Source organism: Hydra vulgaris, chromosome 05, assembly GCF_038396675.1.
Source record: "Hydra vulgaris chromosome 05, alternate assembly HydraT2T_AEP".
NCBI classification, from domain to species: Eukaryota; Metazoa; Cnidaria; class Hydrozoa; order Anthoathecata; family Hydridae; genus Hydra; species Hydra vulgaris.
Window position 1 is genome coordinate 38,938,833 of NC_088924.1, and position 26,288 is coordinate 38,965,120.

Consider the following 26,288-nt stretch of genomic DNA (forward strand, 5'->3'; position numbering starts at 1 on the left):
ATCCGTTAATTTTTTAAAGTTTTTGAACCATACTTTATCGAAGACCACTTTAGTTTTCTACCCTTTTCGAACATAAAATTTTGGCAATAACTAAATCTTGTCTCCACGTTCAATGACTTAGAATCAACAAGTTAAGTAAGTTAAACTTATGACGTTATTTTTTAAATTAGGACCGGAACGAATTCAGAAGATTAATTGGTTAATTTATTCAATTATAAAAAATAAATTAATCATTATTCAATGAATAATTTATAAATATATGTGCATATATATATATATATATATATATATATACATATATATATATATATATATATATATATATATATATATATATATATATATATATATATATATATATATATATATATATATATATATATAATAAAGGCAGCGTACAACTATTTTTTTAAGTATATTTTAGTTATAATAATATATGTACGATATTTCGTTGACCAATTGTGGTCAGCCTCATCAGTTAATCAAGTAAAAAAAAAATAGTTATACGCTGCCTTTATTATTAAAATTAATACATTTATAAACATATCGTTTAACAAGATATGACTTTTAAAGATTTTAAAAATTCATATAATTTTTTTTTGTTGTTGTTTTTTTTATTACATTATAAATAAGCATTTCGTTACAATATTTAAAATACAAATAATAATAAAAAAAATATATCAAAAGTATATTGTTACATCTTCGATTGTAAAAATGAGTTCTTTAAGCTTTCGTTTAAAAGAAAAGTAGTTACTTTGATGAATAAAATCCTTAGTAAAATTTTTTTAAACTATTTTATTCCATAAGAATGGTCCGCGATAATCAATACAAAATTTAAAAAGATTTGTTTGAAAAATGGGCTGCTTAATAAAATTATCATTCCACAAAATGTATTTATTTTTATCTTTCGATGAATACAAATTATGGGAAGAAAAAGGGGTTGAATTGGTTTTACATTTAAACATAAAACAAAGAATATTAAAAATGTTAAGCTCATATATATTAAAAACTTTCATTTCAAATAATAGAGACTTGGCATGAGTATAACGGTCTTTAAAATATATGAGACGTGCTACATGCTTCTGCTGACAATAAAGAGGTTTAAGTTTAATTTTCTTTGCACTACCCCAAGCAATGTTTGCATAGTTTATGTGACAATGAATAAATGAGTGATATAATTGTACTAAAGTACGTTTATTTAAAACATTTCTTGCTTTGTACAATATTCCTATACTTTTTGAAATTTTACTTGATATGATTTTAATGTGACTTTTCCATGTAAGATTTTCGTCTATATAAACACCTAAAAAGTTGGTTACTGTTACTTGTTTAATTTGTATATTGTCAATAACAGGATGGGGCATGTTAATTGGCAGTTTATGTTTTTTGATAAGAGAATGGAAAAGAACCCATTTAGTTTTATCAATGTTAAGAAATAATTTGTTAGTCTTAAACCAGTCAGATACTTTGATTAACTCGATGTTCAAGCAACTAAATAAAGAAGGAATGCTTTTGTGTGACATAAATAAATTGGTGTCATCAGCAAACATAATTGTTATTAACTCCGAGCTTTTGTATAAATCATTAATATAAATAAGGAAAAGAAGAGGTCCTAATATGGATCCTTGAGGAACTCCACATGTAATATTTAACAAATTTGATAATAATGCTTCATCGGCGTAAACAAATTGTTTGCAATTAGTTAAATAACTTTTTTAACAATTTTAAAACATTGCCTGTTATACCACATAATTTTAACTTTTTAGAAAGAATTTTATGATTAATGGTATCAAACGCTTTTGCTAAATCAATAAATACTCCCAATGTGAATTTAGAATTATTAAATGAGTCTGATATACTTCTTGTAAGCTGAATAATTGCATGCTCTGTTGAATTATTTTTTTTAAATCCATATTGCATGTTATATAATAATTTGTTTGATAAAAGGTGATTGTATATTCTTTTGTACAAAATTCTTTCTAAAATTCTAGAAAAAACAGAGAGGATAGAAATTGGACGATAGTGTTTAACATTAGTTTTTTCTCCTTCTTTAAATATAGGAAATTTTTTGCTATTTTTAAATCATCAGGAAAAACTCCCTGATTAATAGAGCATTTAAAAATTTTGAAAAGTATGTCTTTTAAAACGTCAAAACAGTTTATAATAACATTCCCATTGACATCATCTGGACCAACTGCTTTATTTGACTTTAACAATTTATAAGCACTTTTAAACTCTTTAAAAGACAAATCAAAAAAATTTAGATACGAGTTTAGAGGGTCATATGTTGCCTTAAATGATTTTTTAGGGTTTGGAATTATTTCGGCTAGGTTTTGTCCTACAGATACAAAATATTTATTAAATTCGGAAGCAATTATTTTTTGATCAAGAATAAAATTATCATCTACTTTAATAACTGAGGGCAAAGATTGCGATGTTTTTTTAGTGTTACCCGTAATTTCGTTTATTAGTTGCCAAGTGCGTTTTAAGTTAAGTTTGTATTAAATTAGTGTAGTATATTGATTTTGAATTTTTCCTTAGGCGTTCAAATAGTCTTACGTAACTTTTATAAATGGTCTTACTCTCAGTTGTTTTCAATTTTAAATATTTAATATAAACTTTTTGTTTAATTTTAGATGATTTTAGAATACCTTTAGTAATCCATGGCGATTTAATTTTTTTATGTTTGTAATTAATTTCTACTTTGGGAAAATTGATGTCATAAATTTCATAAAAAATTTTATAAAAACATTTGTATATTAAATTAATGTCTTCAGAAAAGTTAATAATGTCCAATTAACTAAAGAAAGTTGACATTTAAAAGATTCTAGGTTTTTATTATGAAAAAGTCGTTTTTTAAATGATTTTTTTGCATTATATAAAATTTTCGCATAAATATCTATTGAAAAGAAAATAGGGAAATTATCAGATATGTCACTTTTAATAATGCCTTTTTTAAGTGAATTATTAAAAATATCATTGGTTATAATGTTATCAATTAAGGAAGTTGTTGTTTGAGTAATTCTTGTTGGTTTGTTTATTAGAGGAACTGCTCCATTTTCAAATAGGCCATTATAAAACCCATTAATGTCTTTTTTGACGTGATACTCAATGCAATTTAAATTCAGATCACCTAATATGTAAAGTAATTTCTTTTCGTGGTTGCTTTTATTTACAATATCGTCATGTAAAAATAAAACTAAATGTTTTAATTTCGCCAATAGGTGGGCGACAACAACAGCTAATTACAATGTTTTTAGTTTTATTGCTCAATATTTCAATCGTTAAAACCTTTATATTGACGTCAGAAATACTCATGTCATGCCTAATAAAATACCGTAGGTTTTCTTTTACATAAATAATTAAACCACCGCCGCGTTTATTTGTTTTCCGCCCTAATGAAATTAAATTATAGCCCGGTAATTTAAAATTATTATCTAAATTTGAGTCATCAGAACTACACTAGGTTTCAGTTAGGCAAATTACACTAAAAATAGTTAGATTTTCCTCAAAACTATGGCAAAGATTTTCAAAAATTTTTTTTAAACTTTTTATATTTATATGAATTGCATTAAATTTATCACGCTCAAGAAATTCTTTATTTCAAAAGTATAAAAATAGCTGCAGTTGCTTTGTAAAGCATCTGTTTCACTAAAATAACTTTGATCCGGATCGGACTCTTTGTTAAGTATAAAATCATTCAATTTAAAAATATCAAAATCTTTAGAGCGACTTGAATCTATTTTTGTATTTAAAAAAAATTAAAATTAAAAAAAATAAATAATAAAGATAAAATCAATAACTCTAAAATAAAAGAATTTCTTAAAAGTCGCGCGTTACAAGTTTATTATATACAACTTTAGCATATTTACCTTTGGCTCTCAAATCTTTTGCTTCTTTAAATAATTGTTTTCGCAATTCTAAAGTTCTTTCGCTGTAGTCTTCGTTTACGTAAAATCGATCGTTCCACAATTTTAACTGAACATAGTTATCCAACGCAGTTTTTTTGTCTTTGTAGTTTAAAAATTTAACTATTATGGTTCTGTTATACTTTTTTCCATTGCTACTTTTTTTCCCTGTCCTGTGCGCCCGTTCAATTTCAACATTACTTTTAAATCCAACTTTTGTCTTTAAAACATTTTGAATCTTTTCCTCGCTCAATTCCCACGTTTCGTTTTCATCTTCTTCAATTCCTGTAAACCTTAGGTTATTTCTTCTGCTCCTGTCTCCCAACTCAGCTAGTTTGTCTTTGACAACAACGTTTGTAATATCATTTTGGTTTGATGTTAAGTTTGGCTTTTTTTTCATTTCAAAAAGTTCTTGAACAATTGATTCATATTTCTCGCTAAGAAACTCCGCCGATTTCCTTAGTTCATTAGTTTCTTTTTTTAGTTTTGTATTTTCTTCATGAAGATTTAATAGCTTAATTTCCATTTTATCGAACTTCTCGTTAAATATTTTTAATAAAGTATTCTCATGAATATTTAACAGGTCTTTCATTTGAGAAACGGTGAATTTAGCCATTTTTAATTTAGTTTAAAGAAAGCACCGATTACGTCCGTTTACGTCAAAAGTTTTTGCGATATATATATATATATATATATATATCGATTAATATATATATATATATATATATATATATATATATATATATATATATATATATATATATATATATATATATATATATATATATATATTAACCATGAGCGAGATCTCGTCTCGTTCTCGTTTCTAGTGAGAAATGGGACTTCTCGTGAGAAACGAGAAATAGAAAATTCTCGCGAGAAGTAGAACGAGACTTAAATATTATATTATTTTCCAAATTAAATATTACTATAATTTACAAAATGCTTAAGAATTTGTTTTTTTTAATTAATTAAAATTTTGACTCCGTGATTTTAATAAATCTAACGAAAAATTTAATTTGTTTTTGACAAAAACAAATTAAATTTTTCATTTAAAATCTAATTAAAAATACTTAAAATCTAATTAAAAATATTTAAAATCTAATTAAAATTTTTTAATTAGATTTAAAAAAAAAATCTAATTAAAATTTTTTAATTAGATTTTAAATATTTTTAATTAGATTTTAAATACAAAAACTTTTTGTATAAAATGGTGCACTTTCGACTTAATTTCATTATTTTACCAGTGGAATTCAACTTGACACATATTGTTCATATTGAAAAGAAATATTCTTCCCTCATTTCAACGATCAAAAATGTCACCAAGAAAAAACAAAATCTGGAGATATTTTCAAAAAACAAGTGACGGTGCTGAATGCAAGGCGTGCAAAAAGTCTTTGAAAACACAAGATGGAAACACAAGCGGACTTCATCGTCACCTCGAAAAAAAACACAGCAAAGATTACGTTGAGTATTCTGAAAAAACCGACGACTCTCTTTTTCCTCCTCCTAAGAAGAAACAACGAACCATGGTCGAAATGCTTGAAACAAAGTCCAAATATGACAAAGACAATTCCATTCAAAAACAGTTTGACTCTGCAATGCTGGATTACTTTTGCACTGATATGGCATCCTTTTAAGCAGTCGAAGGAAGAGTTTTTAAGAAATTGTTTCAAATCTAAAAAGTGCTGCATTTACTTCTGACCTTTGGACTTCTAGAGCTCAGGACAGCTACATCTCTTGGACTTTTCATGCTATTGACGAAAATTGGAGACTACATCACTGGACACCCCATGTCCAACAGTTCCCAGGTAGACACACAGGTATCTTAATTGAAGGAAAGCTGGATTCTTTCTTAGAAGAACTAAATTTGCCTTCTGATTTGCCGATGTACTGCGTGAACGACCAGGCAAGAAACATAAAACTCGCAGTCAAATTGTCAAAGCGCCTTGACCAATACTTGTGCAACAATCATATTTTGCAATATGCAGTTCGAGACACATTTAGAATGAATGCTGGAATGGATGATGCGTTGCAAACATGCAAAGATTCGGCTTCTTTAACTCACCAGTCAACAGTTGCAGCTGAGTTGCTTGAATCAGACGCTCAAGGAATCAATTTTAGACAGTTACGCAAATCTTTTGACACAAGATGGAATAGTGAACTGGATTGCATGGCTTCTATCCTACATCTAAAGAGTGCAATTATCAGCTAATGTGCAAAGATATTTTTTCTTCAAAGACCATCAGTGCATCACAGTGGAAATCAATCGAGGGAGCAAAAGAAATTTTGGCACCACTTAAAGAAGCTACAGAAACGTGGTCGGCTCAGTCTATTCTAACAATTAACACTGTCGCCGATTCTCTTTATTCAATCCATGACAAAATTGATCAATTTATTGAGACGGATGGAAAAAATGGCTACGGTGTCTTGTATGCAAAAAACTTGAAAAGCTGCATTGAGAAAAGGTTTCCTCTTTGTCACACTGGAAACTTATTGAGTGCTGCAGCAAATTACTTAAATCCTGCTTTAAAGGGACTTCACTTAAAGCTCTTCAAAAAATTTCAAACAACAAAAGAATGGTTAGCCTCACAGGTTAAGGATAATTTTGAGTGCCAACCTGTTGCCAGAGTCCTTTCAGAAGATTTGTCCCCTAATTCAAAACTGAAGTGCAAGTTAAACGTCAGACTTAAAACACAAGAGCCAACATCTGAACTGAATCCTATTTTGAGCAAAATGTGCCAGTATGAATATCTCCCTGATGCCAAAAAAGACTTTCTGATTCTTGATTAATGGAAATTGAATTCAAATACATTGCCAGAACTCTCTTCATTAGCTAGACAAATTTTTGCTATTCCAGCAAGTTCAATTAAATCAGAGAGAGTTTTTAGCTCAGGTGGAAATGTCGTCCGATCATCCAGACACAACTTACAGCCAGAAAAAGTAGAACAAATCATCTTAATCAGAGAAAACATTGTCTTATTGGAAAAGTTTGGCAAAAAAATTCTGAATTTATATTTGAAAAAGTTGTTTACATTTGACAAATGTCATTTGTGTCTATTTGTCAAAACCATGTTTACATTTTTTTTTTACTTGGATTTTAATAAATTTGTTTTCAAAAATTGTTAAATTTTTCGTCTCGTCTCGTTCTCGGTCTCACGAGAAGTACTAACTTCTCGTCTCGGTCTCGTCTCGGTTTGAAAAAACCTAGTCTCGCTCATGGTTTATATATATATATATATATATATATATATATATATATATATATATATATATATATATATATATATATATACACAAACTTTTAATATATATATAAGAAAAATTAAATATATATGTGTAAAAATTTAAAATATATATATATATATAAATATAAAATTTTGATTATCTCACTATGATTCCGGATAGCAAATATCGGATCACGTATATTTGACGTCAGATGCCGTTGTCGGTTTAAAAATGTTTGGGGTGAGTCATCAACAAAAATACTCGAAAAAACCCTTAAGAGGGATGGTAGTACATACCCATAGGATGTTATAACAAGTGATTTTAAAATCAACAACTACCGTCAGTGAGAGAACTTAGCATTTTTGTTTTTCTCAATACTAAGTTTCAAAACTATCTTTTAGTACTAAAAGGCTATTCATTCATCCAGTTCTGAGATTTTGTTTTCAAAAATTTGTATTTTCTAACAAAACAACTGAAAAAGCAAGAACAACAAAGAAAATCTCTGTATAATTTCACAATTTGGTCATCTTAATATCATAATAGATTTAAATCTATTTTGATATTAACACAGTTAATATCATAATAGATTTAATCATATAGCTAAAACATCTGAATTCTAATATTCATGTTTGCTGTTGCAGTCTACAACACAGTTAAGTAATTACAGTCCATGTTCTGGGTGAAGTGCATGTCTCTTGAATTGTTGCCATTGAGGCTTGAAGTTTGCATGAAGAGCTTCAGTGGCTTGTTTACTGTATATTCCAAGACTTTGATGACTCAGAGAGATGAACTGGGCCTCGTTAAAGAACACAGTGTGGACCTTTGGAGTGATTGAGACTGGAAGAGCAAGACATGCTGCTTTGAAATTTTTAATTTATTCTTGAAAATTTTCATCCAGATGGGTTCCAAAACATGCAGTAACTAACTTATCAAATTGCCTGAATGCTTTAACATAGGGAAATGCTGCACTTACAGCTGCTGCTTCAACTTTTTGCTGAAGATTATCAATATTTTTTAACAGCCTTTGATAATTATTTCCATGAAAATATCCTCCATGAAAGGGTTGGAGGAAAATTTTTAAAACCTCTGGCCATTCTTTGAACTCTCGCCAAACTTTGCTCAGACTCTTGAAAAGGTGGTCGACCACACCCATCAGTAGGTGAAGTTCCATTGGTGGTATTGCTTTTAGAATGAGTGTTTCATCTGAAATATTGAGCTAGGGCACGTTGATGATATTTCCATAGCATTTAGAAACCTTTAAATTACTTCCTTCAGCAACAAAAGCTTGGTGAGCCTTTCTGATGCTTCCAAAAGTTCTCAGTGCACCACATTTTCCAAGGTTTGAAGAGTCTGCATCGCACCAACAGCAAGGATGTTTGCTAGCATGAGACTGAAGTCCACAAAGAATGTTAGCAACTTTCATACCACAAAACAAGACAAAGGAAATAGTCAATACTATTGTAATATTGTGAAGTATTGTCAATACTATTGTATTATAGTGAATTATTGTCAATTCTATTGTATTATAGTTAAGTATTGTCAATACTATTGTATTATAGTGATGTATTGTCAATACTATTGTATTATAGTGAAGTATTGCCAATACTATTGTATTATAGTGAAGTATTGTCAATACTATTGTATTATAGTGATGTATTGCCAATACTATTGTATTATAGTGAAGTATTGTCAATACTATTGTATTATAGTGAAGTATTGTCAATACTATTGTATTATAGTGATGTATTGTCAATACTATTGTATTATAGTGAAGTATTGTCAATACGATTATATTATAGTGAAGTATTGTCAATACTATTGTATTATAGTGATGTATTGTCAATACTATTGCAATACTATTGGCATTCCTTCAGAGATATAAACAGCTGTTTCTTTACTTTACAGAATCTTGAAGGAAGAACTACAAAGCTTAGGAGTCTTCAAGACGAGGCTGGTTGGTTCTAGGGCTACCTTAATAATTTCTAGACTCATCTTAAGAAAGTTACCTACACCATCAAGTCCGATCTTAATTAGATGTTCCTCGGAGACAGATCTTGCGATACCATAAATTGAAGAAGGCTACCAATATCATTACAATGAACAACATCTCTAAGGTGGTCAATGTCAGAACATTTAATTTTAGCAACAGAAAAGTGATCTTTGAGCAACTTTCATTGCTCTGCAAATTTCCTATCAAAATATGGCTCAACAATTTTTTGTTGGCCTTCAGAGTTAAGAGTTGAAGCAAGTTGTCTCATCTGGTTGTTGGACAAACCAGTGTTACGTTGAACTGTCACAAGGTTTTCAGTTGGAAGAGGATCCTTAAACAGTTGTGTTGGAGTAGCTTTGCTTGAAATTTAAAACGGATTAATAGAATAAAATGTACCTAATGAAAAGCAATATGTTGGGCAAAAAGCAGTGAAAAAACACTTACCAAGTTTCAGTGGTAATTTTGGTCCCCCACTTGATTTGCTTAGTCGCACTATGCCATTTGGAGATGCTTTCTGGGTTCCCAAAACAGATGATGCAAGAATTTTTGCACTTTTTGTGTTTGTTTTTACAAGTGCAATCAGGTTTGTACTTCTAGTTCCAGGGGTGCATTTATGGGATAAACCCGGTCCAATCACAGTGAGGCATTTTGTGCATCTTTTTTCAACTTTAGATAATTTTTCTTGAGTAGTACTGCTGGACAAAGGAGATAAGTTATTTAGCAAATAATACAGTCATATGCAGGAGAATTTTTTGTTGATGGCTTCACAGCAATTGAACTGAAATCATACAATTTGGGAAATTCACAAAAAGTGAATAGGAGTAAAAGTGATTACTACATGCAACACTATTGGTTTAAACTTCTTTCAGTGCATGGTAGAAGGTAAAAAAAACTAAATTCACTCAACTTATCGAAGAACTGCTTGTCGATATTAAGTCGATAATTTAAAAAATTGTTTCAGTTATGGAATTTAAAAGAACAAAGAGAAAAATTAAAACTTTCATGGAGGAGAGTATTCCTCGATGTTTTCCGAAATTCATACTATGATAAAGAAATCGAAACTATTGAAATTTTTGATAAGATATTCAAGATCTTTTTTAACAAAACAAAAAAGCAAACTAATTCTAATAAAGTCTAGCATAAAAAACAATGCATTTGATAATTTGTATAAACAAGGGGTTAGCAATCTTTTAAGACGAAAGACCCAAAGTTTATAATTTATAAAACTTTTCCAGTTTTTAAATAGTTACTAACATCTTGTTTTCAATATTATAATAGTATTTGTGCATGGAGCTGAAGAGTTGCATAATGACATTTAAATTTTGACATCAAATGTTTATACCAGGGTCGGTAACATGCTTGCGAACAGCAGGTTGCCGATTCTGGAATAAACATTTAAATAATATAATGTAGATTATGCACTTACATAAATCTTTATTTGTTTTTACATCAGGCCAACAAACACAAACTTTGAAAAAAATAGTGTTACGAGTAAACATCTCACCTGTGCTCATTTAGTTCTGTATGTGTCAGGTATTTTTAGTGCACAACACAGTTTAAATAAAGCAGAATATAGAAAATGTCCTTAAAATACTTGGGTTGAACCAACCCAAGGTAACCCTTACCTTGGGTTGGGTGAATATGTATCACAAGACAACAAACGCTGCCCTATTTTTTTTTTTTTTTTTGATTTAGTTTATTTTAGTGGTCAATAATTTAAAATATTTACAACAATCCGTAATAAATTTATAGACTTTTGAAAAATCATGAATGTTCTCTATGTTTAAATTACCAACAAAGATGTGCTGAATCAGGCACCTCTTACTAATAGCCTTAAGATACTTATGCACATCTGCGACAAAAGTACCATACTTTAAGAACATAATAAAATACTGGAAACATATGGGGAGAGAGTTTATTTCCAGTTATCATTTAAAAATTATCTTTTAACTAATTTAAATGTTCATCTAGTCGATTTTTAAAAATGTTGATGGAAGTTGCGTCAATTACTATTTGCGGCAGGGTATTCCACAGCAACACAACACGGTTCGTGAAGAATTTCTCTCTTAGCTTGCAATTGTGTTCTCTTTGCTGTTTATTATTAATAATTAATAGTAATTAAATTACCTCCTATTCTTCTTTCTTCAAGTGTCGTAAGACCTAACATGACTCTTCGCTGCTCGGCAGTGCGATGTTTAATCTCAGAAATGTTTTTTGTAGCACGATTTTGAAACTTTTTCAAGCGCTTCTGTGTTTGTTCGTTGGTAAGGTGACAACACTTGGATAACGTACTCTAGGTGAGGACGAACATATGTGGTGTACACTTCTTTCCACAGTGAAAAACTAAAGCTGCGAAAAGTTTTTTTCAGCCTCTCAACGGAGTGGTTAGTGTTCACCGCACTGTTAAAACTTGAACATTACATTTAAGATCATTTGAGATAAGAACTCCAAGATCTCTTTCTAAATGAGCAACTATGATTGTAAGTGGCAGGCCGTCTGATCCTGTCATTTAATAGTCTCGCTTTGATATCTTTTTTCTCGGCCAGTAAGCATGACTAGAAAATAATTAAGTATGCATGACTAGTAACGAAACAACTAAATTTATTCGAAAAAGTAACGTTGTTGACGCCAACTTTTCTTAACCTCCCCCTCCCCCCTGTCAAAAATTGTCAAAAATCTCCAGACCCCCTCCCCTATTTTGTTGACGTAATTAATGGACAGCCCCTTTTCCATATGACTGGAAAAGTTGAACCAGATTTTGTTTCCAAAAATAATTTTTTATATACAGTAGAATTACTTTTATACAATATTTTATTATGCAACAATATCTACTACTATTTTGAGCTACACATAAAATTTCTTTACTTCTTTGATAGCAACACTTCATATAAACAATTCTTTCCTTTATTATACCTAACACCGCATATTTTGGAAGATCTTTTTTTGAGTGTGTGATTTGTAATGTGCTGCCAGAAATCTTTTCGGTCTTATCACAAAGCACTGCGGAAGAATATTTAACTGGAAAGTTCACGCCTCTTTCCTTACCAATGTCGCCTAATGTGTTAGACCAAGTGTTGAACCTCGGACCTCTTGGTTCTGAGCTAGAACTTTACCCACTTCACCGCGGCTGTGTAACCATGCTTTATTTTTAAGTTCATGATATTTTCTTTTCTTTTATGTTTTACATATAATCATTCTCTTAAAACTTTAATAGGGAGAGTGTCCTCCTGTCAAAAAATTTATATTTTTACTGCCACAAACAACAGATTTTTTTAAGCGTACAAGAAACAAATCTTTTTTTTCAAGTACTGGCTAGGCTAGGCTAGTATACTAAAACTCTAGTTTTAGTAGTCTAGTAGACTATACAGTAAATAAAATTAATAGCAGTTTGCATTTTCTTGCTTCATTCTTACTAATTTTTTAACAAAAATGATTTATCCAGGAAGTTTCAACAACTTTCTGTTTAAAGCATAAGGTTAGTCATGCAACGTGTAAATTACAGTCGGATGAGAATTCGAACTGAATCCAGGGTCAACAAATTCTTTTATTATTAAAGTAATGAACTAATCTTCTCAAAAGAGAGACATTCTTTGTCTCTATGTGCACAACAGAATCAGATCCATCTCCATTATTTTTTTAAGTCTTGCCTTATGCTGGCTTATTTTGAGAAAAAATTTTGTTTAGTATTTTCTCTATTATTTTATTTTATTTGTCAGTGACAAATTATCTAATTTAAAGTAGAACTAAAAGTTTTATGAAAAAAATTAATAAATTATTTTAGGATAAATAATCAATTAAAAATTTGCAAATACTTCAAATCAAAAACTAAAATATTCAACTTTAAAAATAATTATTATTAAAAATAATTAATACTTGGGTATTAATTTCTGTCAATAACTTTTTTATTCTTGTTTATCTAAATATTAATCACAGAAAAAGAAAAATGCACATAAAGCAATAAAATAAGATCATTGATTTGTTTTAAAATTTTATCATTACAAAGATTCTAATGTTACATTAGATTCACATATTGAATATATATAGTTAAGGAGTTAGGTTTAATTTGCCATATTCAAACAGCTGCATGTATCAGGTGGTGGACGTTTCAAACAAAATTCACAAACTAATTTATATCAGAACCTAAAAGTTCTATAACTCGTGCATATAAATTTTGTGAATATATCCTAAAAATTTATTCGTAAACATGTTGCGTCTTTAAATTTGGACGTATTCATTTTGCGTAATATTAGACATTGAAATTTTATTTATGGCAAAAACTTTTTTTAAATGGTATACGTTTTTCTGAGTTATTTACCATCGCTTTTTAACTTTTTTTTATATTTCTAAGAAAAGACTTTTTTGTTGCGTTCTTTTTTTTGTAAATTTTTTCCTCATGAAATGAATTTATCATTTTTAAATAATTAATTGAACTTTCTGTCTAATTCTAAATATTGGGGAAAAACGACACAATGTTTTAACGCCAAACGTTTGGCATTGCTTAGACGTTTTTTATCGGAATGAAATATTACTTAGTTCACTGATCTTAAAATACAACAAAATATCTCAAAATAATGTTACATTTTAAGATCAGTGACTTAGCTTTTTAAACATCTTTAATCCCACAATATGATTAAAAAACCAAATAAAAGTTATTTTATTTGATACCAGAATTAAGTTTTTAAAATATTGAACTGAAAACCCTAAAATCGAAAAGTTAACAATTTGTCAACAAATGATGTAGTATATTAAGACTTTTTTTTTGCTAATACTTTGCAATTCGTCTCTAAATTAAACAAACTGTGGTTTAAGGTAAACATCACGTAGTTTACCTTAAATCAGCAAGTTAAAAAAAAAATTCCCTAAAAAAATACCCGCAATATCTCTTTGGTTGAGAGAAATTAGTTTTTGAAAAAAAATATTTATTTACATGTTCTTTATATACGTCATAACTTATAATAAGATTTCAAGTTTCATGAAAGTATTTTTTAGCGCTCGAAAAATAGGGCCATATAATGTTTAGAGCCTTCTAATTTTTGAACGTGTAAAGTTCTTAGAAAAAAGATGAAACACATTTTTTATATTATTAAGTACAGCTTTTACATCGTTAACAGTTTCGATTATATATCAACCCTACTGAACAGAGTGGCTTAATAAAATCTGAAGTAAAAATCATTTCAACTGAAAACCTCTAAAAAAAGCATTGCTTTTTTTATATTATTTTTTAAGTATATAACCGCCTCTTTCCTCCTTCAATTTGGCAAAGACCTCAATTATTTAACGGTCATAAACTTTGAACACTGAAAAATTACTGTATAGAATTTTATTATGTCCGTAAATATAAATTTTATTAAAACAGTAACCAACATTTGAAGAACTATGATCTTAAAATTTCTTTTTTTTAGCTATTTAGATCAGAACATGTTTTCGTCCTCTGATCACTGCAAGTATTTGCAGTATCAGAGGACAAAAGAAAACCCAAGTATCTCGGGTTTTTCTTTGTTTTTTTTTTTACTATAAATTAATATTTTTCATACCATAAATTACATAAATGTTCATAAATGTAAATAAATGACCATAAACATAAAAGTGTTTTGAATTATTTCCATGTCTCAAAATTTATCATCAATACCATAAAAACAAAGTAGCGTTACTAATTAGAACTATTGACAATACCGGTACTAACTTTTGAAAAAAAATATTTATAAACATGTTACAAAAGCTTTGACCTTATAATCGATTTATCATAACCTCGTTTTGTTTAAAAAAATCGTTTATGAGTGATTATTAGCCTACATTGATAATATGGATTAACAATTTCTAAATCAAAATAAATTTCAAAATTTTCAATCAATGCATAGAAAACTTACTTATATCTGGTCTTCATAAAACTTGGTTTCTATAATTAGTTTTGAAAAAATGACCAAGTGCTATTACTTTTTAGTCAAATCTTGACCGCTGATCGAATTACAATAGTCAAAGTCAAGATAATATTAAATAGTTTTAGGGTTGAATGCGCGTAATATACCATTTCATAACAAAAATTACACGTGTTCAGTATTACATTCAAAATGGGCGCCTATATGTTCCTAGAAATAAATTTTATAATCTAAAAAGTAGAATAACGTTTTTTATTTTTCTATAATAATAATGATGCTCTCTGCCTCAGAATCAGAGCAACTGGAACATGGGTAAATTTTTTGAATTTGATTTTTTTTGAGTATTATAACACTTCAAAAATGATGTGGATCATATTATCAAACCAATTTATGGTTTAATTTTTCAGTTATTAAAATATACCTCGACCACAATGTGGTCGAGGTATAATTTATATCATATATTATATTCGACTTTTATAAAAAAAGTTTATACTATTGATTTAAAACTAATTAAAGACGTATGCAAATGTCTCTAATAAGATATAGACAGAATAGAAGTAAGAATTTATCTATAAATGTTTTTTAAGATTCTTATTAAAAACATATTTTATAAAATAATATTAATACATATAACATTTCTTTTTGTGTACTTTAAATTTTAATATTAATTTTACAATTTTTAGAGTACTTGGAATGTGTGATGATTTTTCAAGTTATCTTATTGATTTTCATGCAGATCGTTTTTTGTAAGTTTTTAAAAACCAATGGTTGGTAATATTTTTATTATCCTAGAATATACAGTATTTTCAAAAAGTCTTGCATCTATTAATATTGTTGCTCTTGTTATTGCTGTAGTTGTTGCTTATGATGTTATTAATTATCGCAGTATATATATAGAAGTAAATCATGATAAATGTGTGTAACCCATACATATATATATATATATATATATATATATATATATATATATATATATATATATATATATATATATATATATATATATATATATATATATATATATATATAACCCTCAGAATTACGGTCAGCATTCAGCAATGTTGACCTAACTGCTGACCTTAAAGTCTTTGAGGTCAAAGACTTTGAGCTAACTGCTGACCTTAAAGTCTTTACCAACCTGATGCTGATCTCTACTAAGAGGTTAGCAAATTCTGAGGGTTGTATACATATATATATATATATATATATATATATATATATATATATATATATATATATATATATATATATATATATATATATATATATATATATATATAGATCTATAGTTTGTTGGCTTTGGGAAGAGCGGAAGGAAAAAAGTGATTCTTACGCCAACACATACGTCACTTTTAATTACTTTTGACTTTCGTCCAACATTTTCGTGTTGGACGAAAGTCAAAACCATTAATTTAATTACAAATTAATTGTTATATAAAAAAACCACAAAAACGCAAATTTAATTGACCGGAATGTTTTTAAAAACATTCTGAATGTTTTTAAAACATTTTGAATGTTTTTAACAATATAAACAATGTTTTTATTTTTATTTTTTTTAATAAAATGTTTTTATTTTTATTTTTTTTAATAAAATGTTTTTATTTTTATTTTTTTTTACTGTAAATCATGCGCGGAGTGTTGCTACATCGACTATCTTATAGCCTGACTCGGAAGGGAGTGCTGCTACATCGACTGACAAATAGCCTGACTTGCAAGGGAGTGCTGCTACATCGACTGACAAATAGCCTGACTCGCAAGGGAGTGCTGCTACATCGACTGACAAATAGCCTGACCCGTTAGGGAGTGCTGCTACATCGACTGAGGGTTTGGTTGGGGCAGGCAGTCTATCATTTATAAAAAAAAAATTCCGGTCTTGCATTTTAATTTTTACTTTTTGTCAACAAAATATGGAAAAAACTTTTAGACAACATCTAAGGGTTCTATATATATATATATATATATATATATATATATATATATATATATATATATATATATATATATATATATATATATATATATATATATATATATATATATATATATATATATTTATATATATATTTATATATATATATATATATATATATATATATATATATATATATATACACATATATATAAGTATATATATATATATATAAGTATATATATATATATATATATATATGTATATATATACATATATATACATATATATACATATAGGTACATATATATATACATATATATACATATATATATATATATATATATATATATATATATATATATATATATATATATATAAATATATATATATGTGTATATATATATGTGTGTGTGTGTGTGTTTAAATAAATAAATTAATTTATAAATATGAATCTTCCATCAAAGCTTTTGGATAAAGATTTTTCTTGCTTTAGAAATTTTTGTTCCAGTTACTCAGAAGATAACCTTTATACATCATTGCTAGATGATGAAAGATCATCATCCTCCTCCTGTCCTTCTACTAGCTCAGAAAATTGTGACTTAGAGTTTATGACCTCTCATGATATTTTTTCAATGGAACGACTACAGCCTCAAAGTATTTATTAATTTTAATTTATTAATTTTAGTTCTCTTGTAGTTTTTCTGTATTAATAGTCTTTAAGTAGAAGTCAGAAATTATAACCTCAGTCAGCGAGTAGTTAAAATTTCAGTAAAAAATAAAAATTCAGAAATTTATTTTTAACTGTGGTACTGTGGCTTTCATTTATGTTTTTGTTACCTTTTGAAACGATTTCTAAACAAAAATATATATAGAAAGTCATTTTTAATTATCTCTGCAAAATGATCTTAATCAATTAATACTAACAGTTCTCAAAATTATTTTGATTTAAATGTTCTTTATCTATTTAAACCAAAGAATTTTTTTTTAACTTAAATGTCAATCCTGATGATTTCTGATTGATGAAATACTACTGTGATTTAAGTTTTTTTTTTAGCTAAAATCAATGCCTACCACCTCCTGATAATTGTATGTAATTTTAGCTGCATAGCATTATAGGATGTCTTGCAGGACCAAATAATCATAACAGTATGTAACACTTAATGAAATATAAAACTTTTGCATTATTCTTACAAGAAGGCTTCCCATTAAAAAAAAAAATTATAAATTAAAATAATTTTAAATCCATATCATAACATTGCTTATATAACCTTATTATATCATCTAACATTAATATGTTAATGCATTAAAATTTTTTTATAAATTTAACATTTTTTGTATAAATCTTTTTAATTAAATTATCACTGTATTTAATTCATATTAGTTCAATTATATACCCCTTATTCAGATGTTAAATAAATTTAATTCATTCAAATTTAAAACAACAATTATAATTAAGAAATATCTTGTTTTAAAATTGCCTTTAAATTAAATGCCTTTTTTTGTGGTGCCAACCTCAATTATAAAACCTTATAAAGTAAGGTATTTGCATATAAACAAAGTTTCTGATTGAACTTTCCTCCGCATGAAAGGCATGATCAACATGTTCATCATACATAAAGAAATGTGCAATTGCAGCAGAGAAATCTGATTCTGAGAGACAATTAATGTTAAAGTTAGGTTGTTCTATTGAAAAGAGACATTTTGATATACTTATTTAAATTGCATAGCTGTTGGTCTGTTTGCAAGACAAAGATTATTAGAAAAAGTCTGAACCCCAATTACTTTTTTGGCTGCAAGCACCAGAAAAATAACACCCCCTAATCTAAACTCTTAAATCTTCAATCTGTTGTATAAAACTACTGTTTAGAGTTAAGTATAGAGCAAAGTATGTTGTTTTATCTGCTGTTTGTTTGTTGCTTTCTCTTTAAATTTAACATAGAAGTTTGATTTGGAAAGTGTTGGTTACAGTTACAAGTGTTTTTTTACCACCGTTATTGGATCTATTTGGAAGAATCAAAGTTATATATTGCATATATTTATGCATTATGAATCATATGTATAAATATTTTATATTTTACATTTAAATTAAAACAATGTTTTAAAAGCTTCTTTAAGTTCTTAATATACTCATTATTTAATAAATTTGATTTAATTAATAATTACTTACTTATCTTTATTATTTAGAAATCTAAAAAAAGATATATTTAACATTCCTGTAATGTGTAAATATAGTTAATGATTGTTTTAAAGCTAACGATCGATTAGCATTACTTGTAAATAATTGTATATGTATATAGGCGCATTTGTATATAATATAAAGACATAATTTTAAATATCAAGAGAATTAGTTTGTATATAAATTATGTTGAATTGCATTAAGATAGATGAGGTGTTTTACGCTTAACTTATAAATCTCTGCTAATGTAAAACAACAAGCTATTTCGGCGAAAATGTCAACTAAAGTTGATTTAAAGTTAATTCTAAAGTTTAGTGGAAACAGTCAACAATCAGTTGCAGAATGGTATACAAACTCATTGGTGTAATCAATCTGGCGAGTGTTCCTCCTCTCTGTCTCACAAATGGTGCAGTATATCAACAGTTAGCAGAAACTAATAATGAAGATTTTGACCAGGTTAAAGAGGCGTTGCTAAAAGCATTTGCTGTTGATGCATTTACAGCTTACGAACAGTTCATTACAAGAAAGTTTAAGCATGGAGAGGCAGTTGATGTTTATTTAGCGGGACTGCAAAGATTATCTATGCTAATTGGTGTGGTACCAGACAGAGCAATTGCATGTGCTTTTGTTTCTGGGCTCCCTGAGGAAGTTCGACAGGTGCTGAGATAAGCTCTCATATGGATGATCTTACTACTATACAAATACTTGCACAAGCAAGAGCACTCATGATTAAAGAACAGAACAATGAAATGAATTAAAATTTTCCTGCTGCTGCAACAAGAAGATGTGCAAAGCCAAGGTCGATTAAAGATCAAATGCAACTAGTTTGCTATGTGTTACTCGTGTCAAGAGAAAAGACACATTAAGAATACGTCCAAAAAATGTATAGAGGGAGATGTTTGCACCAGCTCTCTCCCTAAACAATCAATAATGGTGTTACCTACTATACGTTTGGACATTAATGGCTTCAGGGTGTGTTGATCAACTCAGGATGTACCTACTGCATCATTTATAAAAAATGTGCACTAAAAATAACGAAGAAAGTAGAATTGTCACACCAAATGGGAATGAAGTTTTTGTGGAAGCACTTGTAGTTGACTTTAATTCACTTGGTTAAAAGTCAACTACAAGTGACTTAAGAAGTGATATGCCAAAAGATGTCAGTAATATGAACATAACAGCTCGGGATTTCACAGCTTCGTTTGAGAAACAAAATTAAGAATGGATAATTGGGTGGAAATGGAATAATAATTCTCAAACTGAAACTCTAGTGAATAAGATTGCTGAATATACTATCCCTGTCGGCATAAAACACGATGTTTTATGCCAACAGGGATAGAGAAAAAATGTCTGCAAAAGTATGATTCAAAGAAACAGGGTCTAATAAAAAATTTGGTTCCTCTCATGGCAGGGGTGCAGCAAAATAAAGGATAAGTACAACCAGACCATTTTTATGGGTGCCACAAGGCCCTTATACATCGAACAGGTTCCTAATATTATAAAAAAAAAGTTTTTCAAAAGTATATCATGTTGGGGCTCAAATGAAGCAAAATTATGTAAAAATTTCAAAAATAATCATTGTTTTATAAAAAGCAGAGATAAAAAAATTATAATTAAAAAAATCTTGTTAAATTCCCTTTTTTTTGTTATAAATTAAAAAATTAAAAAATGTCATTTTCTATTTACTAAAATCTAAAATAATAATATATTTATAAAATGATTCATATTTTTGAAATTTTTATATATTTTTGCATCATTTGAGACCCAACATGACATACTTTTGAAAAACTTTTTTTTTTTATAATATTAGGAACCTGTTTGATGTATAAGGGCCTTGTGGCACCCGTAAAAATATTTTTTATTCAAAAATTTTTTAAATCCAGTATTATTTTATTATATAAAACACATTTAGGGGTTGTCAGCTGACATTTTTAAAATAAGTTGTTTTTACCACCACTCTAGTTATCATGCTTCAGTAATTTTTATAGTTTTCATCAGATTTTTGCCATAAAAATTGATAGATTTTTTATTTTTTATTTCAGAATATTTTTTATTTGGAAATAAATTTTCAATTAATTCTTAATTATATCTTATATCTTTACATCTTTTTACAGACTAGAACATTATCTTAGATATTTTATTAATAAAAATTTTAAAAAACTTAGAAAAAAAATCTAAGGAATTTCAGTTTTTTTAGTGAATAGTTAAAAAGAATAATAGTTTAAGAAATAACGGTAAAAATAAGGGAAAAAAGATATTTTATTATATGGTGTTGGAAATTACCATTGAAAATCAAAATTTAATTTTGGGGTCAGTTAATAATCAATTATCAAAATCTTTTAACTGAAAGAATTTAAAAATTTTCAACATTAAGAATCTAAAAAACCTTTCAACAGTAAATCTCCAAGGGAATTCTAAAAATTCTAAGGAATGATTGCGTTTTAAATAAGTTTATCAGAGTATTTGTTTAAATAAAACTTACCATTTTAAAGAAAAAATGTTAATAAAAATTAATAATAAGTATATTAGTATAGTATTAACAGGAATGCATAGTCTCAAAACATATTACAGATTTCAATGCCACAAAAGATAATTTCTTTTTGATTTTTTGTATCCAGGTGCTCCACTAGTATAAAGAGTTTAGTGTACTCTCAGGGGAAAAAATTATGACTTTTAGGTTAAGATCAATTAGATTCAGATCTTTATGTATTGAGAAATATCAATTAAATCCGGACTTCTTTTGAATAATGGCAGAAGGGCTCCAGGATTCCTGGCTTAAAAAAGTAGGTTCCAAGTCATTAAATCTCATGAATTTTTTACTTATGCTGTTCATAAGTCACCCAAAATTTGTAGAGCTGCTGGAGACCAGAGATCAAAAAATAGAAACTTAAAGCCAGAGTCCTTATGGAATTCCGGCTATTAGTATATTGTTTAAAATCTGCATTATAACTAGATCTTTTTAACTTTTTTTACACAAAACAGAACTTTTTTTCTGAACTTTATGATTTACATTTTAACTCTTGATGTTTTGTTTCATGATCATGGATGAATATGGTTTGTTTTTTGTTTCATGATCATGGATGAATATGGTTCGTTTTTTGTTCCATGATCATGGATGAATATGGTTTGTTTTGTATTTTAACAAAGAAAAGAAATAATCTGTTTTGTTTTTTTCTTGGCATTGTGTTGTTGATTTTTTTATTTGCAGACAAGTTTTATTAACATTGTTTAATTGTTTTTTATGATAATGATAATTTTTTTCAACTATTTAATTGTTTTTTTATATTAATGATAATTTTATCAACAAATTTTTAAAAGAAAATATTTTTTATTAATGTTGAATGTTATAACTTTTTTTCTTCCTAAATTTAGTTTTATGGATATCAAGTAATTTTATATGTAATTCAAAAAAATTTTAAATTGTATTAATTTGAAGGTTGTGAATCTCCTCGAAAGTTTTTGTCAAAAGAATATCTCAGCTCTACGAAAAATGTGAATAGCAAGTATACTGAAAAGAAATCAAATAAATTCTTAAAGCAGTTTCAAAAGAAATGGTAAATTTTTCTTTAACATTTGTTTTACAACTACTCAGCAATTATAAAATCAGACATCAATTTTGTTTTTTTGAATCATTTTTTAGTGTAATCTTTTATTGTTATATTATAAAATGTAGTTTTCAAATAATATAAGTGTTTAAATTGAAAAGTAAACAAGATGCTGATTATCCTAATTACAGTCAAGGATAAAATGGGACTTGATGTTTCAGAGTATTTATGCTTCAGATTTTTATCCGGATTCTGTAGGGGTTGTCTATAAATTACTTCAGGCAATTTTGACAGTTTTTGATTTTTTTATTGTAATCAAAAAGTGTAATATTGTGGGTATTACTGTGTTATGTAGAAGTGGAGTTGTGGGTTCAGAGAAAAGATTTTCATTCTTGTTTGTTTTTTTTAATTTAATTGATAGCTTTTCATTTGCCCAGCTTGTACTAAATCATATGGAGTACTTTTAATATTTTGTGTCAACAACTGTTTCTGTAAACTTGCATTATTACTTTCAAAACATTAAAATTTTCCTTTGCAATTTTAAATATTGTGGCATCTAAATAAATTATAGAAATTTTAATGGTAGTGTTTATATAATTTCTCTATAAATAGTTTATGTAACAATCATAAAAGAAAACTTTGCCATTGTAAAAACAGATTTCTTTTTTTACCTCAATTTAAGTAATGCAGAAAAGTTAAGTAGTGGTTTAAAACCACTGCCACTAGTTTTAATTTCTTTGAATTTTTTAAAGCATTGCATTTTGTTTGATCTCAGAATTTTGAGAGATCTCAAAGTGAAAGCAACAAACTTGTTTTTTTCACTTTAGGATGTCTCAAAATTCTTATCCTCTAAAGGAAGATCAAAATGGCCTCCTATCAACATGAAAATTCTTGTTTATTCTTTAAAGAAAGATCAAAACAGTCTCATATATCAAGATAAAAATTCTTATTCTCGCATATCAAGATGAAAATTCAGCATAAAGTATATAAAAGAAAGTTGTCTGTTTTCTTTAATTGAATGAACTCGATAAGCTTTCCTAATTTTTATATCAAAATTGCTTAAAGCTTGCCATTGCTACAGAAAATTAAAGTATTTGGTTATAAAATTTAATGAAAAAAGTATAACTGAAAAAATCCATTATGATAAAGAAGAATTAGCAGTGTAATTATATGCAGAATATTTAACAATGTCACGAAGAAAGTCAACAAGAGTTTTTAACTTTTTAAAATTTCAATTACAATTTCATGTTTCTTTATCCCCATTATTTTGTAGTGGAATATAGAAAATAAAAGATAAGTAAAGCAAAAATTTAAAAGTACCTGCAAAAATAAAAGTCTTATGTAGAAGCATTTTATAATTTACCTCTTTTACATATTTCACTAAAGTTAGCAATAACACTACCTCTCGTGCAGTGACGTCATAGTACCGAACGCCTTTCCAGTACTTTTATCGTCGGCGTAAAATATATATATATATATATTATTCGACCGTTCCGGCACTTTTATTTTCTACATGACACCACTGCTCCCGTGACATTCAGGGAACCCTAACGAAAAAGTAACTCTATATCTAAAAACATGAAATTATATCCAATATTGTTTTAACACTTTTAACAGTAATATTGTAATAGTAATAGTTTTCCTAATGCCTAATAGTAATAACTAGGGTTTTACCAAATATTTTGATCACCTAGTAGCATAGTACTTTGACATTAACCTGCTGTATGAAAAATTTTATCATTAAAATACTGAAGAGTACTGAAGAGTTTTATTTAAATCACGTACTGAAAAATAATATTTTTTGTTTGTTTTAATTAAAAAAGCAAAGTTGAGATTTATTTACTTTAAAAAATTTAAATAAATTCTTTTGCTTAAACTTTCGGTGGTTCAAATATAATTATGGCATATAAGATTAATGGATTGAGGGAAAAAATAAAGTATGATACTGCTTCAATTCTGCTCTGTAAACATTAGGTTTTCTTGGAACACCTAAACACCAAGAGTGTTAAATAAATCTTTTAAATATAAATAATCCTTTCAAATAGAGTAATAAGTAATTTACTTTGACTCTTATTTTATACCAAAATATTTCATAAGTCCTTCTATGATACCGTATATAATATGCAAATAAATATTGTAAAATCATTTCTTTTATTCATTAAAATAAATTTTATTTATGGGTGACATTGGTTTTTCAATAACAAAAAAAAAAGTATTTCTTGTTCATTTGGTATCTGAATTTAAACAAAATCTAAATTTGGATTTGCATTTAATACTTCTGGTTTAAAAATTGAAATTTAATTGAGAGCAGAGATCTTAAGTGAAGACAATAAAAATATTATTTTTTTTATGCTTTCTTAGGTGTGAATATACAAAACAACAACAATACAAAGCTTTAGAGAGTCTGATGGATATCGTTTCAAGGAGATTGGGTTTAAAAGAACAATTAGAAGTTATAAATATTATTAATCCAAAAGCTGAACTCCACCAATCAGATACTGAATTCTTTATTGGTATGTGCTACTTCATTACTTTCTTTGTTTGTTTTTTAAAAAATAGTATAAAATTTTTTTTATTTATATATGCAGATTTTGATTTGATTGATGATCACAAATACGAGAAGGTGAAAATTTTTGTCAACAAAGAAATACATAAGCTACGCAGTAAAGTTACCAGTATGTAATTTTATTCAAAAACTTTTAAAATGAATTAGTTGTAAAAAATCAAGTGTGAAATACCCTTGCATAATTAGTTATTTTCTAGTTTTAACAAAATTAGGAACGTTTTTAAAATTTATATTTCACAAAGTTTGTTAAATGTTAGTTTTGATGATAATTTTATTTAGAATCTTGCAATTTTAATAGAAAGAAAAATATTTCTAATAACTCAGAGAAGGTAGGCAAATAATTTTTATTTTGTGATTTTTTTATTCTACTAGTTGAATTAGTTTGTATAAAATCGTGAAATCGTTGAATTGAAAACCTTGCTACGAATCTCTAAACACAGTTTATTTTATTCAGGTAGCTAAACTTAAGAGTTGTTTACCGAGATCCACTAAAAAACTAACAAGATATTCAAAAAATGTTCGGCAAGATCGCAAAGAACAACAAAGTGGTTTCTTCGTAAATGAACAAGTATGTAAAATTTGTAAAAATATTTCACGTTTAAGTATTTTATTCTATAATTCTTTCATAATAAAATTCACCAATTCTATGATGGTTCTACATTTAGGTTGTAGCAGTTGCAGCGCTTCCAAATTGTGACGATGATAGCGAAGAAGAAATTGATATCTTGAGTTGAAATTTTTTTATAATCCAATAGACAAATTCTTACGTAATAAATTAATGTCGTTATGCTAATCAAGTAAAAAAAATACCTAAAATTATTAAGCATATACAAAAGTCTATATTTTTAAATTAAAAAAATAATCTAGTTTATTATACTAAATCAAATACAGCTACTACTAAATTATTTATTATGAAAAGTTTTTCTGAAGTCAAACATTTCTGACACCTTTTTAGAAAGCTGGGGAGAGTGAGGCACCATGATACTGTTTTGGTTTTTGATTCGTAGCAATTATTTTTTTATGCGATTGGTGCAAATACGATGATTTAACATACCTAGATTATATAAATTAAACATTAAGAGAAAAA

General features: G+C 27.5%; 2 protein-coding genes across 2 annotated transcripts; one reads left to right on the forward strand and one right to left on the reverse strand.

The window, feature by feature from the left end:
* Positions 1-3,822: 3,822 nt before the first annotated feature.
* LOC136080370 (uncharacterized) lies at positions 3,823-4,524 on the reverse strand. Its single transcript, XM_065796985.1, has one exon. The coding sequence runs from the start codon at positions 4,522-4,524 to the stop codon at positions 3,823-3,825; it is 702 nt and encodes a 233-aa protein (XP_065653057.1).
* Positions 4,525-15,151: 10,627 nt separating this feature from the next.
* On the forward strand, positions 15,152-25,976 carry LOC100197413 (protein FAM199X). The gene is made up of 9 exons (XM_065798133.1): positions 15,152-15,314; positions 15,686-15,748; positions 17,408-17,568; positions 22,527-22,644; positions 24,997-25,148; positions 25,224-25,310; positions 25,481-25,530; positions 25,656-25,769; positions 25,867-25,976. The coding sequence occupies exons 1-9, from the start codon at positions 15,274-15,276 to the stop codon at positions 25,933-25,935; spliced, it is 855 nt and encodes a 284-aa protein (XP_065654205.1). The 5' UTR covers positions 15,152-15,273; the 3' UTR covers positions 25,936-25,976.
* The last annotated feature ends 312 nt before the right edge of the window (positions 25,977-26,288 follow it).

What these genes read in the sequence shown, in the direction of transcription:
- LOC136080370 (XM_065796985.1), bottom strand. Translation starts at nt 4,524, where the DNA reads ATGGCTAAATTCACCGTTTCTCAAATGAAAGACCTGTTAAATATTCAT.
- LOC100197413 (XM_065798133.1), top strand. Translation starts at nt 15,274, where the DNA reads ATGATGCTCTCTGCCTCAGAATCAGAGCAACTGGAACATGG. An exon ending in TCAGAGCAACTGGAACATGG is followed by an intron (nt 15,315 to 15,685) that starts GTAAATTTTTTG and finishes TACAATTTTTAG; the next exon opens with AGTACTTGGAATGTGTGATG. An exon ending in TTTCATGCAGATCGTTTTTT is followed by an intron (nt 15,749 to 17,407) that starts GTAAGTTTTTAA and finishes TTCTTGCTTTAG; the next exon opens with AAATTTTTGTTCCAGTTACT.